The 15148-nt window shown below is 39.2% G+C and overlaps 1 protein-coding gene across 5 annotated transcripts in view; it reads left to right on the top strand.

Moving 5' to 3' along the window:
* The first annotated feature begins 1939 nt into the window (after positions 1 to 1939).
* RTN4 (reticulon 4) overlaps positions 1940 to 15148 on the top strand; it is a 79292-nt gene continuing 66083 nt past the window's right edge. Inside the window, exon 1 of one of the 5 annotated variants that reach the window (XM_023619098.2) lies at positions 1940 to 2862. In XM_023619098.2, the coding sequence (XP_023474866.1) occupies positions 2304 to 2862 (559 nt within the window). In that variant the 5' untranslated portion in view covers positions 1940 to 2303. Of the gene's footprint in view, positions 2863 to 3262; positions 4320 to 5007; positions 5346 to 15148 lie in introns of those variants that run through there. The other 4 variants (XM_023619101.2, XM_023619099.2, XM_070235464.1 and 1 more) reach the window with 4 other exon arrangements.

A 15148-nucleotide genomic window follows, 5' to 3' on the forward strand; every position in this document is an offset into this window, starting at 1 on the left:
CTTGCATTGGTGTGGTATGTTTGTTACAACTGATGAACCAATATTGATATGTTATTTACTAAAGTCCTCAGTTTACATTAGGGTTCTTTGTGTTGTATGGTACTGAGTTTTGCCAAATGCATAATGTTATGTATTCATCATCACAGTATCATACAGAATAGTGTCACTGCCCTAAAAATCTCCTGTGTGCCCCCTATTCATCTCTCTTCCCTCCTCCAGCTCCTACTTTTTTTTTTTTTTTAAAAATACTCTCAATCTTTTGTTTTTTTTTTTAATGCTTTATCCCAAATTAAAATGCTTTAATCCCAAAGTCCCCCGGAACATAGTTGTATATTCTTCGTTGCGGGTCCTTCTAGTTGTGGCATGTGGGATGCTGCCTCAGCGTGGTTTGATGAGCAGTGCCATGTCCATACCCAGGATTCGAACCAATGAAACACTGGGCCGCCTGCAGCAGAGTGCACGATCTTAACCACTTGGCCACGGGGCCAGCCCCCTGCCTTTCCTTTTTAATATCCAAATTAAGCCTAGGGTAATATTAATTAGTTGCAGCTAAGAATTTGCTTAAATAACTGGTGATTCCCCACAGCAATCAAAATTTCTTAATCATTAATTTAGACTAGCACTGTCCAATAGAAATATAATGTGAGCCATGTATGTAGTTAAAATTTTCTAGAAGATGCATTAAAAAAGTAAAAAGCAAGTGAAATTAATTTAATAGTATATTTATCTCAATATATCCAAGATATTATCAATTCCAGTATGTAACCAATATAAAAATTAAGATTTTAAAATCTTTTTGTACTCCCCAAATCCATAATGCATTTTAAACTTACAGCACATTTCATTTCAGGCTAGTCACATTTCAAGTGCTCAGTAGCCACAAGTAGGCAGTGACTAAGGTATTGGACAGTGCAGGCCTAGAGTGTGAGCAACTTGAAATCCTCCTCGCTTCAGAGCCTTCAGATTAGGCACCCAGTGAATATTTTTGGAAGGTATATCAGAAAGATAAAAGGGTTCTCTAAACCTCTGGATGCTGATACTTAAATGTTCTGCAACCACTTTCTTTAAACTCTCCCTGCAGTTTTGGAAAAGGTGGAATGGGGATCATGCTCATTCTAGCATATCAAAGAAATGAGTACTGGGCTTCCTTACTCCCCGAAAGCCTGAATCATCTGGAATGTTGACTCATGAGCCTAAGGTGACTGAAATGTAATGGGAATCAAATTTGCCTTCCAAGGCACCGTTCTGTTTCCACTTTCCTCTCTCCCCTCCCTTTCTCTTTGGGTGACTCATCCTCCCACCATGTGAGAGTCCAGCAGTGGGCAGATCCCCAAAACCCTCCTGAGGAGATGAGCAGACTTTCAAACGGTCTGTCCCAGGCCTCGGATCGTCTAGTACAGTTCTGTTTTGCCTACCTTATCCAGGGTCTGCAGTTTACACTGGGAGTGATCTTAAAACCGTCAAAAAAACCCACAACTTTTTAAGGTGGTGATAGTAGTAGTGATGAGGTGGTTTGAAAATTTAAATTTGAAAAAATATAATCTTTTATTTCAAAATCTTTTAAAATTTAATGTATACTTCAATCCTTAGGGCCTGCTCCACAGTCCCGTTAGTTATTACCCTTCTCCACTCTGGGTTTTTTCCTTTCCTGGGAGGAAAGTTTCCACTCCCAGTCCCCTAGGATAACGCCCTTCCGGGGGCGCGCCAGGAACCTGTCCGACCCCTCAGGGCAGTCAGCTGGCTGGCTTTCGCAGTACCCTAACTACAGACTGACCTTCTGCTGGGGTCAAGGCCAGGACCCCAGCCCAATTCGCACCTTCCCAAGGTGGAGAGTGGGGCTCCCAGCTCCAAATCCCGCCCACCGAACCAGTCCCAGCCGATAAGAGAGAGGAAGTGCAATAAGCCCCACCCACTTTCATCTCTTTTCCTTTCCGTTGGGGCGGCTTGTTGCCCATCGTCTCTATCCCGTAGCCGATTGGCTCCCTCCCTCCAGCGCCTGTCCTTGCCTCTCCCCGCTCGGGAGGGTGAGTCACGCCAAACTGGGCGGAGAGTCTGCTGGCCTGTCTCCTTCGCTCTTCTGGGCGGCGGCGGCGGCAACTGGGGACGGGGCGGGTGGCGCATCGCGGGCGCGGAGGCAGGAGGAGCAGTCTCATTGTTCCGGGAGCCGTCGCCACTGCAGGTCCCTCGGCTCATTCCGCCCTGCCCCTCTCAGTCCTCCCCAACCCCCACAACTGCCCGCGGCTCTGAGGAGAAGCGTCCCCGGCGGCGGCAGCAGCTGCAGCATCATCCCCGACCCGCCAGCTATGGAAGACATGGACCAGTCGCCTCTGGTCTCCTCGTCCTCGGACAGCCCGCCCCGGCCTCAGCCCCCGTTCAAGTACCAGTTCGTGAGGGAACCCGAGGACGAGGAGGAAGAGGAGGAGGAGGAAGACGAGGACGAGGACGAGGACCTGGAGGAGCTGGAGGTGCTGGAGAGGAAGCCCGCCGCCGGGCTGTCGGCGGCCCCAGTGCCCACTGCCCCCGCCGCCGGCGCGCCCCTGCTGGACTTCGGCAATGACTTCGTGCCCCCGGCGCCCCGGGGGCCCCTGCCGACCGCGCCCCCTGCCGCCCCGGAGTGGCCGACGTCTTGGGACCCGAGCCCCGTGTCGTCGGCGGTGTCCGCGTCATCCCTACCCTCCGCTGCGGCAGCCTCGCCCTCCAAGCTCCCCGAGGACGACGAGCCTCCGGCCAGGCCTCCTCCTCCTCCCCCTGCCGGTGTGAGCCCCCAGGCCGAGCCCGCGTGGACGCCGCCCGTCCCGGCCCCCGCCGCGCCCCCCTCCACCCCGGCCGCGCCCAAGCGCAGGGGCTCCTCAGGCTCAGTGGGTGAGTGCCGCGCCCTCCGGCTCCGCGCCGCCCCTCGCGCCCCTCCCTCTTTTGTGTGCCTTCCCAGATGCCTCGGGCGAGCCCTCATCTCCGTTCGGAGGGGGCTTTGTCTGCGGACCTCGGGGCGGAGGCGCCCCCCGTGGCGGGAACCGCGCAGAGCAGGGTGGGGCGGCAGAGGGAGCCCGGGCTGGTTCTTTATTGTCTGTCTGGGTCTCAGGAGCACGTGCACCCCGCCCGCCCCCAGGTTCTTCCCTCTGCTCCCCATTCCACTCCTTCCCGGAAGTTAGGCACCCACCCCTAGTAGGAGCTGGGTGTGTATCGAGGAACTAGGGTTGTGGATTCATCGCGCTGGCTTGGCTCCGGCGTGAGGATGGAAAGGCTTGGGGGCCCTAGTCTTTTGTCTGTCCGTCTGGGGTGCCCCTAGGGAAAAGGCGCAGTTTCGCTGCTAGTATGTTTGCCTGCGTTCAGCCCCGGCCCCGCTCCTCACCCACTCCCTGGCTTGGGTGGCCCCCATGCGCTTCATCCCCCTCCCCCTCCTCTTGCGCTGGTGGGGAGCTGGCCCAGTGGAAAACGTCCACAATGACCCAACTGCAGTGAAGGGAGAGCGCCTCCAGTGGTGTGGCGCGTGGAGCGTTGGGAGGGAGAGTTCTGGCGAAGTCCTGCCACCGCCCAGCTTACCCGGGTTGTGATGTGGCGACTCCCCACCAGCTAAACTGAGCCGGAGAAATGGGATCTAGGCATTGTGTTCCGAGGGGGCGCAGTTCTGCTAGGTCTCAGCTGCACAGTGAGAGGAACTGCTGTTGGTGTGGACTGGTTTAGCTTCTTAATGCATCATAATTGAATCGCAGAGAAAAAAAAGAAAAGGCAAAATGGTTGACGTTCTTAAGAAGGGGAAACCTGTGGATTCCTTGTCGGGAATAGGCCAGTTGAACTGATGGCAGATTTACCATCAGACAATGAAATGTTTTGAGACAGGCATTTTCATATGTTGCTTGGAAATACTGTTTCTTAGAAGTTATGTGTTTTAGGTCTACAGAGAGAAATCTGTAAATAGTTTTCAAATCTTTTCATTCGTGTGAGTACCTGATTGTATATTATTTTTAGGATCATTGTTTGATTGCACGTTTCATCTTAGGAAATTGTTTATTTTGGAAGAGAAAAAATCAAGTTTGCTAGAGATAATTCATAGACAGTATGTTGACTTATTAACAATAGCTTGTTACTTTGGGGACAGAAAGTGAGCCACTAGCCGTAGGACCCTTCTTTAAGTGTATGTAAAAGGTCACGAATCAGGGACAGTAGTCCCCCTTTATCCGCGGTTTCAGTTACCGCGGCCAACCGCAGTCCCAAAGTATTAAGTGGAAAATTCCCTACGTCACAATGCGTACGTCATTCGCCTCACTTCATCTCATCACATAGGCATTGTATCATCTCACATCGTCGCAGGAAGAGGAAGGGTGAGTACAGTACACTAAAATATTTTGAGAGAGCACATTCACATAACTTTTATTACAGTATATTGTTACAATTCTATTTTATTATTATTCTTGTTAATCTCTTACTGTGCCTAATTTATAAATTAAACTTTGTCATAGGTATGTTTGTATAGGAAAAACATATATAGGGTTTGGTACTATTCGCAGTTTCAGGCATCCTTTGGGGGTCTTGGAGTGTATCCCCAATGGATGAGGGGGGCTATGGTAGTGTGACTCCTGCTGAGAAGTCTTAAGAGCCTTCAAGGATTTTAGAAATGGTTCATTTTCTAGAAAAATAAAATCAGTCTGAGATCACAGGAGAAATTTTTTTCTTCACTTTGCTCCTGTTCTGCAACAGGAAAATAAGCCAACTGCGATGTTTCTGAATAACATTTTGATGTTGACGTACTCCAAACACTAATCATTATATTAAAGATATTAGAAGATGAAGAGTAACTCAATCTTTACTTTTCTGAATCAAAAACACACATTTGAGAGAAACTAAGGTGAGGTGGAAAAATATAAAGTAATCAATTTGCAAATGGGAAATTTAATGATTGACAAAAGCATACTAATTTTTCGTCTTGTATTCCTGCATGGGAACACAGAGAAGAGTTCTATTCTTTGAACATTAGGGATTCAGGAGGTGACAGCATTCTCTTGGAATTTTGACTTCTGGAATGCTAGGTTTGGAAGACAAAGGAGACTTGCCTACTCAGGGATTCTATCTTTACATAGTTCCCTAATTCTGTATCGACAATGCCTAATTGGAAATGTTAGTTCCTTTAGTAAATGCAGGAATATCGTGAGTATGGTCATGGTTGTTAAACCATTTCAGTGAGTCTAGATTTCTTAACAGAGTTTGTTCATTCATTCAGCTGACTATTGATGACCTGCAGAGACACGCACTGTTCTTTTCTATCAGGATATAGCAGTAAGCAAGACACATGTGCTCCCCATGGGAGGAGTACAGATAACAAGCACATAAATAAGGAACTCAGAATAGTGGTAAGTGTTATGAGGAAAATAAACAGAATGATGGCATGGAAAATGATGGGGATATATGGGAACCATTTTAGGTAGGGTGGCACTGAGAAAAGCCTTTCTGAAGAGGTGAGAGTTGAGCTGCAGAGATCAAAAATTTCCAAGCAACTCCCAGGAGGCAGAAGCCCTGAGGCAGGAATGAGCTTTGTGTATTTGAGAATCTATTAAGACTAGTGAGAAAAACAAGGAGGAGAATGGTGTGAGGGTGGAGAGGTGGGCTACGTTTAGATCATTTGGTGTGGCCATGATAAAAAGTTTAGCTTTTTGTAAGAAAAATATTGTTTATTTTAGAAATATGCTCCTTAAATAATTATATTATGATTTTGGAGTAAAAATAGAGTTTTGACGGTTTAGAGGAACTGAGAGGACTGATATGAGTAAAAACAAAGAAGGTGAGACATATGCAGAGAGCATGGTTAGAAACAGACCGGCCTGACTGGAAGAGGGTTTATGTTATATTGAGTATGGTAGATCCCTGACTCTGTGTATTTAACATTGCAGTTTGCACTATTTTTGAGTAAACTCTTATTTCCATCACTTGGTAAGTTGTAATTTTGCTATTTGCTGTTTGATGCTTGGAGCATCCCCATTGCAATGCGGTAACTGAAGTGAGACTGAAGCCTCTTGCTTGGTGACCATTTTTCATGGGGAAACATTTGGCTTCAAGTTGAAAAGTGGTTGGTTAACCTAGGCTTTGAGGATATGCAAGGGAAACTGGGTAGAAATTGAGTTGGGAGAAATGCGAACATTATCATTAAGCTGATCATTGAGCTGTTCTCTGGTCATGTTCTAAACCAGGGTTAATTAAGATTGAAAATGTGTGGTAGATCTGGAATCTGAAGGGTATTCAATGCCAACTTAAGGAGTTAGTGTTTTATCATCCTGCTTTTATCCATGCTCTGCCATCTACAATTGCTCTTTTGGTAATTTATATTATGAACCCAAAAATGTTTTTGTTGTTTCCAAAATATAAAATTATTTCATTATTTTTCACCCCTCTCCTGAGTTACTGCTTTTGGCATTGGGAAGCCATTGAATTGAACCGAGGCATGGCATCATGAAAGCAGTGTTAGAAAAATGAATTGGTGACAATATTTAAGATAGGTTGGAAAGAAAAACGGGGACAATTTAGAAAGCTTTTGCCGTAGCTCTGAGACAGGTGAGTAGAGCCCAAACTAGTTCATTGCTAGTTCATTCAGTGAAAATGGAATAGAAGGGAAGCATGCTTTCTTTGGGTGTCAAACTGTATTCTTATAGTTAAGTTATGAGGAGGTTTTATGAAAGAAGGATTGATAGGACTTGGAGACCGTGGATGCAAATGCAAAAAATATTAAATGAATTTCAGGTTCTGTTCAAACTGGTTTATTGCAATGGAAATTTGTATAGATTTAATATTGCTTATAAGGATAGGTTATGGCTTGGAGATGGAAAACTATTAGTCTTTTATAAAGATGTTTATTATATTATCATTTATATTGGCAAAGGAGCACATATTAGAAATGTTAAAAGATTTTGAGTGATAAGTAGATTAAATCTTGTATCAGTTCTTAATATAAAGTTTAAGTAAACAGTGATGTGACACTCCCAGGAAGTAGATGCCTCTGAAGAGAAAGATGTCATGCCCTGTCCATTCCCCATCTTCCTTCCGTTTTATCTAGAAAATGATAAAGAGGAATAGAACCAATGAATTTAGTAATTCTGAGTAATTCTCTTGTTAAGCCATTTCTTAGCTTCTGACTAGGAATAAAAGTTGGGAACAAGTGGTATGCTCCTTGTGGATAAGATGAATTACGTTTCAGATTGGTTCCTGGGAAGCTCAGTGTTGAATTTATAGTCCTTTTTAAGTAACTCGCAAGCTCCTTCAAATCCTTTTTTAAAATGAAGTAAGGGATATATTTATTGAAACTTTGATAAATACCTGATTAAGTGGAATAGCATTTAAAAAACATGCCATTTTAGCACTATCACTGTAAACTTGGAAGATTTGCTATATTATATAGAACATTTCTAAAAAGGAGACTATTATCTATTGTCAGTACTTGGCTCTGTTTTATGTGTAGTTGATTCATAGTATACCTAAAAGCAGTTTATTTGAAACACTAGTGATACAAGGCTCCAATTTTCTTTTTTAAAGATTGGCACCTGAGCTAACATCTGTTACCAATGTTTTTTTTCTTCTTCTTTTACTCCCCAAAGTCCCCCAGTGCATAGTTGTATATTCTAGTTTTCTAGTTGTGGGGCCTTCTGGTTGTGCTGTGTGGGACACTGCCTCAGCATGGCTTGATGAGTGTTGCCATCTCTGCATGCAGGATTTGAACCTGAGAAACCCTGGGCCACTGAAGCAGAATGCGTGAACTTAACCACTCCGCCATGAGGCAGGCCCAACAAGGCCCCAATTTAAATGGCACCTTTTAAGGGTACTTCGCTAGCTCAGGGTGAAAATACCAACCAAATGGATGATATTTCTTGATTCTTCCTTGGACCCTCTGATTAAGTAGAAGTAAATGTTGCAGATACATTGTTCTTACGGTACATTATTTGAGACTTTTTGTTTCTGTTTCTAAATATAGACCCTGGAAGGGCGCTGTAGGGGGACAGCACCAGGGATAGGAACTTGAGGCAGAACCATAGTTCCTAGCAGTATTTAAATGGGTGAATGTGGCCTTTGTGCCTAGTAAGTGTAGAACATAGGCATGCAAAATGGTGAGACCCAGCTTTACTGATGCTAAGGTCTTCTCAGACTGAGGGCCTCGTCATTCTCTTCACCTGTAAAGGAGCAGTTGATAATTTCACATTTAAGCTACTGTTTTTTGCTTCCTGGAATAGTGATTTTTAATTTTTAAGTTGCTTTTCTTGTGTGTTACCATAACCTTCTGTTCTTACCTCATCATATATATTATACTGTATATATGATAATAGCATTTTTACTTATCTCTCTTCTCCACTAGACTGCATGCTCCTTGAGAAAAGGGGCTATATTACCTTTTTATCTTGAGGAAGAGGACTATATGACATTATATCTTCATTGCTGAGCACAATGCCTTAGATGTGGTGTAGACACTCAGATATTTGTTGAAAGAATACAATATTATAGATGAATGCTGATCTTCATATTCTGTATAGTTCTAGAATTACTACAATGTTTTTTTCCCAATACAAATCCCAAGTTTTATGAAGTAAAGCATTTATTTATATATACAAGGTCTATGGCTGTACCATATTTTATTTAATCGGTCTCTTATTGATGATTAATTAAGCTGTTTCTCAGCTTTTTCTGTTATAAGTAATATTGCTGTAAACACCCTTGTATGCACTTCTTTGGGAATGCATGCTGTTACATGTGTTGTAGGATAAATTCATGCAAGTAGAATTACTGGTTCAAAGAGTATGTGCATTTAAAATGTTGAGTGATAATGCCAAATTGTACTACAAAGAGTTGTTCCAACCTATATTCCCATCAATGATATGTTAAAGTACCTTTTTCCTTTACCAACACAGTACATTGGTAAACTAGTAAATGCTTTAGCAAATTGTTTATTTAATTTACATTTCGGGGTATTTTTTATAGGCTTAGGTGCCAATAAATTTTTTCTGATCACACCTTTTGCTTATTCTTCTTTTGGGTTTTTGTTCTTATAGGAGTACTTGATCTATTGTAAGGAAATTAGGCTTTTGTCATATGTCTTGAAAACTTTTTTCCTAATTTGTTATTTGTATTTTGACCTTTGGTATTTTTTTTTGTGCAGAAATTTTTTTTATGCAGATTTATCATTTTCATTGAGTTTTGTAGAATTCTTCAAGAGGCCTTCTCTGAGACTGTAAAAATTTCTCCCATGTTTTCTCCTAGTAATTTTATGATTTATGTGATTTCATTTTAACATTTAATTCATTCTTCTGCAGTTAATTTTGTTCTAGAGAGTGCAGTAGTGATATAATTTTATTTTTCAGCGTGATTTCCCTTTTGTCCCAGCACCATTTATTGAATCATCCATCTCTCTTTACTATTTTGAAATACCACTTTAGTGATCCGCTTGCAGTATGGGTGAAATATTTTCTCTTCTGTTCCATTTGTTTGTTCATGCATTAAGTACCAAACTGTTTTAATGGCTATAACTTTTAAATAAAATACAAGCTGATAGGGCTTTTCCAGACTTATTTTTCCTGGCTGTCTATGTTTAATTTTATACTTGATCTTAAAAGTTTGTTTATCTAGTCCCCTCTCCCTCTGGTGGAATTATAGTGGGTTATATTACACTTATGGATTAGTTTAGGGGAGAATTGATAGATTTTTAGTATTGATATTGTATGTTTTTCTACAAACACATTGTTTTTATTAACATGCATTTTTTTAAAAATTATGCCTGTAGTTATGTGAAATATAGGTTTTAAAAAATAAATATTAAGTACGGTAGCCTGCTTGGTATGAAACACTTGAAATACTGGGTGATATATATATTTGGCCCCCTCTTTTCAACTGATTATAGATAGACTGGTAAAGAAAGATAAGTCTTCCTGCTTTTTCATTTCTAAAAAATGTTTTGTTTTGAGAAGGGAAGAAATGTTCTCTATACTCCTGTAGTAGGAGCTGTAGCTACTACTTATTGGATTAATTTTTAGCAGTCTCAAAATCTTTTACTTAGGTGGCCCTCTAGTTCTAAAATAACATTACTTTACTGACTTATTCTTCTCATTGGTGGAATTGTTACCAAGATGAAGAAGAAGGCTTATAAAGTTTTGTTGTTCAAATAGTTCTGGCAGTTGTCTGGTTATATTGGTGGTCCCTTGGAAGTTCAATATTAGTTAAGAAAAAGTCTACATACTCCTTTTTTTTTTTTAAACCAAGCTTAAGGCTGAGTATGGGAACAAAAAGATAAGTAGAGGTTGTACTTATGAGAGGTACATTTAGTAGATTAAGGGCAAAACACAAGCCCCTAGCTGTAAAGTATTTTCTGCTGTCTTAAAACCAGAGGAGTCTTGTGGTTGTACTCTAAGGACAGTCATATATTTACTTACGTGTCAATAGCTTTTGTGGAAGGAGGAAAAACCTTACTTGGGTTCCAGGTCTGCCTGCCCATTTTTTCTCCCCAACTTTACAGATTGACTTGTAAACTTGACTAATTGGAAAGTGCCATTATTAAATTTATTTATGTCAGTGTTCTGACAGCCCTAGGTGAAGCTGACCTAAAAGGTTTTAAGCTATTGAAGTGTTCAATCTCAGAAAAGAAGGAAATTTATTTTTTAAAAACTCTCTTCCTCCTTGTTCTAAAGAGGTTATTAAATATGCTTAAACCTATCATATAAATCCCTTTCATAAATAGCCCTTAAAACTTCTCAGTCTCAGCTCATCAACATCATTATTAAATTATAGACAGTTTTATTAATTCTACCAAAGTTCTGATTTTTAATTTTGTATAAAAATTAATTTTTATACAAAACAACTTGTTAAAAACTTTGCTAGATGCTTTTGCTTGTAACGGGTGAATTATGAAAATCAGAATTTATAAGCTCAAGTAAGTATTTCATTATGTTGTATTTTATAGGCCGTTTATACTAAGCACAGGTTTTCTATAAGGAATAGGTCTGTAAGACATAGCTTTTGAACAAGAACTGAAAAGCTACCATCTACCAATATACTTTCTCATTTACCCACTCTTATTTTACGAAGCTTTCTGTTAGCCCTCTTACTAAAATTTTGTTAATGTTGGGGGAGTTATAGTTAAGATTAGCAATGATAAAATAAAACTTGTATATTTTAATGGTCTGCTAAAAGAGTTGTGGGTAAAACTGTGGTTAAAATTGCTCCAACATAATAGAATTTTAGTATGTTTACATTGCCTTATTTCTTTCTTGGAAAGATTTAAAAAATTATTTTTAGTTTTCATTGTGGAAAATTTTGAACATGAAGATAGAATAGTGAATGAAACCTCATTTAGCCCTCGCTGAGTTCCAACAACCATCAGCCCATGGCCAGTGCTACCAGTCCCACACCCTCATAAATATTTCCTTATGTATCTTGCAAACTATAAGTACTCCTTTGCAAAACATAACCACAATGCTCTTAATCATACATAACCACAATACTCTTAATCATATATTTCCTCAACATGTTTAACAATAAATTAGTATCAAGTTAGCCATTCAGTGTTTACATTTCCTGTTATTTAGTGAATGTCATAAATGGTCCTTTTTGTTGAGTTGAGGTGACATTAGTTTATACGTTATATAAATTAACAGGTGAACATCATTATATTTCAACTCAAGACTACATCGTGTGTTTAGTACTACAAATCTAGTTGCCGTCCTTGCCCATTTACCCCTTTTGCCCTCCCCCAAGCCCTGTCTCCCTCTGGTAACCACCAATCTATTCTATCTATGTGTGTGTGTGTTGTTGTTTTATCTTCCACATAGGAGTATTTGGCTTTCTCCAACTGACTTATTTCACTTAGCATAGTACCGTCAAAGTCCATCCATGTTGTGGCAAATGGCAAGGTTTTTATCCTTTTTTTGGGCTGAGTAGTATTCCATCATATGTATATATATCTATATATATATATATATATGTATATATATATATATATACATATATATATATACACACCCACGCACACCATGTTGTCTTTATTCATTCATCCATTGATGGTCTCTTAGGTTGTTTCCAAGTCATGGCTATTGTAAATAATATTGCACTGAACATAAGGGTGCATATATCTTTTCAAATTAGTGTTTTCTTGTTTTTTTGGATAAATACCCAGAAGTGGAATAGCTGGATCATATAATAGTTCTATTTTTGTTTTTTTTTAAGAATTGCCATACTCTTTTTCCATAGTGGGTACAACAGTTTACATTCCCACCAGCAGTATATGAGGGTTCCCTTTCTCCACATCCTCTCCAATACTTGTTATTTCTTATCTTTTTAATAACAGCCATTCTGATGAGTATGAGGTGATATCTCATTGTGGTTTTGATTTGCATTTCCCTAATAATTAGTGATGTTGAACATCTTTTCATGTTTCCATTGGCCATCTATATATCTTCTTTGGAAAGATGTCTGTTTAGCTCCACTGCCCATTTTTTTAAATTGTGTTTTGTTGTTGTTGTTGTATGAGTTCTTTAAATATTTTGAATATTGACAATTTATTGGGTATATGATTGGTAAATGTCTTCCCTCAGTTGGTAGGTTGTCTTTTCGTTTTGTTGATGGCTTCTTTTGCCATGTAGAAGCTTTTTAGTTTGACGGAGTCATATTTGTTTATCTTTTCTTTTGTTTCCCTTGCCTGAAGAGACATGAGTATTCAAAAGATACGGCTAAAGCCAAAGTCAAAGAGTGTACTATGTATCTTTTCTTCTAGGAGTTTTGTAGTTTCAGGTCTTACATTCAAGTCTTTAATCCATTTTCAGTTAATTTTTGTGTATGGTGTAGGATATTGGTCTTTCATTCTTTTGTATGTCGCTGTTCAGTTTTCCCAACACTGTTTATTGCAGGGACTTTCCTTTCTCCATTGTATATTCTTGGCTCCTTTGTTAAAAATCAGCTGTCCATAGATGTGTGGGTTTATTTCTCAATTCTGTCCCCTTGATCTGTGCATGTCTGTTTTTCTGCCAGTACCATGCTGTTTTGATTACTATAGCTTTGTAGTATACTTTGATATCAGGGAGTGTGATTCCTTCAGCTTTGTTTTTTTTTCTCAGGATTGCTTTGGCTGTTTAGAGACTTTTGTTCTTCTGTATAAATTTTAGGATTCTTTGTTTTATTTCCATGAAAAATGTCATTGGAACTTTGATAGGGATTGCATTGAATCTGTAGATTGCTTTAGGTAGTATGGACATTTAAATTACGTTAATTCTTCCAGTCCGTGATCACAGAATATCTTTCCATTTCTTTGTGTCTTTGATTTCCTTCAACAATGTTTTATAGTTTTCAGTGTACAGGTCTTTTACCTCCTTGGTTAAACTTATTCCTAGGTATTTTATTCTTTTTGTTGTGATTCTCAGTGGGATTGTATTCTTAATTTCTCTTTCGATTTTGTTGTTAGTATATAGAAAGACAACTGATTTTTTATGTTGATTTTGTACCCTGCAACTTTACTGTATTTATTATTTCTAATAGTTTTTTGGTGGATTCTTTAGTGTTTCCTGTATAAAAATCATGTCTTCTTCATATAATGACAGTTTTACTTCTTCCTTTCCAATTTGGATCCCTTTTATTTATTTATTTATTTATTTTTCTTTTTTTGGCGTAATTGCTGTGGCTAAGACTTCCAATGCTATGTTGAATAAGAGTGGCAAAAGTGGGCACCCTTGTCTTGTTCCTATTCTTAGAGGGATGGCTTTCAGTTTTTCACCCTTAGGTGTGATGTTAGTTGTAGATTTCTTTTATATGGCCTTTATTATGTTGAGGTACTTTCCTTCTATACCCATTTTATTGAGAGTTTTTATCATAAATAAATGCTGAATCTTATTAAATGAGTTCTCTGCATCTATTGAGATGATCACATGGTTTTTATTCTTCATTTTGGTAATGTGGTGTATCACGTTTATTGATCTGCAGATGTTGAACCATCCTTGGATCCCTGGAATAAATCCCAGTTGATCATGGTGTGTGATCCTTTTAATGTATCCTTGGATTCAATTTGCTAATATTTTGTTGAGATTTTTGCATCTGTGTTCATCAGTGATGTGAGCCTGTCATTTTCTTTTTTTGTGTTCTCATCTGGTTTTGGTATCAGGGTAATGTTGGCCTCATGAAATGAGTTAAGAAGTGTCCTGTCCTCTTCAATTTTTTGGAAGAGTTTGAGGATAGGTATTAAATCTTTGAAGGTTTGGTAGAATTTACTAGGGAAGGTGTCTCACCCTGGACTTTTGTTTTTTGGGAGGGTTTTGATTACTGTTTCAATCTCCTTACATGTGATTGATCTATTCAGATTTTCTATTTCTTCTTATTCATTTTTGGGAGGTTATATGATTCTAAGAATCTGTCCATTTCTTCTAGGTTATCCAATTTTTTGGTGTATAGTTTTTCATAGTATTCTCTTACAATCCTTTGTATTTCTGTAGTATCTGCTGTAATCCCTCTTTCATTTCTGATTTTATTTATTTGAGTCTTCTCTCTTTTTTTCTTAGTCTAGCTAAAGGCTTGTCAATTTTGTTTATCTATTCAAAGAACCAGCTGTTAGTTTCATTGATATTTTCTGTTGTCTTTTTAGTTTTTATTTCATTTATCTGCTCTGATTTTATTATTTCCTTCCTTCTCTACTGATTTTTGGGCTTCGTTTGTTCTTTCCTTTGTAGTTCCTTTAGGTGTAATGTTAGACTGTTTATTTGAGACTTCGTGTTTGTTGAGGTAGGCCTGTATTGCTATAAACTTTCCTCTTAGTACTGCTTTTGCTGTATCCCATAGATTTTGGTATGTCATGTTTTTCATTTTTATTTGTCTTCAGGTATTTTTTGATTTCTCCTTTGTTTCTTTGTTAACCCAGCAGTTGTTCAGTAGTGTTTTATTTAATCTTCATATTTTTGTGACTTTTCCAGTTTTCTTCTTTTAGTTGATTTCTAGTTTCATACTGTTGTGGTTGGAAAAGATGCTTGATATTATTTCAGTCTTCTTAAATTTATTGAGACTTGTTTTGTGGCCTAACATGTGATCTGTCCTGGAGAATGTTCCATGTGCATTTGAAAAGAATTTTTGGATGGAATGTTCTGAATATATCTATTAATTCCATCTGGTCTAATGTGTCATTTAAGGCCAATATTTTCTTACTGATCCTCTG

The sequence above is a fragment of the Equus caballus genome, chromosome 15 (genome assembly GCF_041296265.1).
Source record: "Equus caballus isolate H_3958 breed thoroughbred chromosome 15, TB-T2T, whole genome shotgun sequence".
Classification (NCBI taxonomy): domain Eukaryota; kingdom Metazoa; phylum Chordata; class Mammalia; order Perissodactyla; family Equidae; genus Equus; species Equus caballus.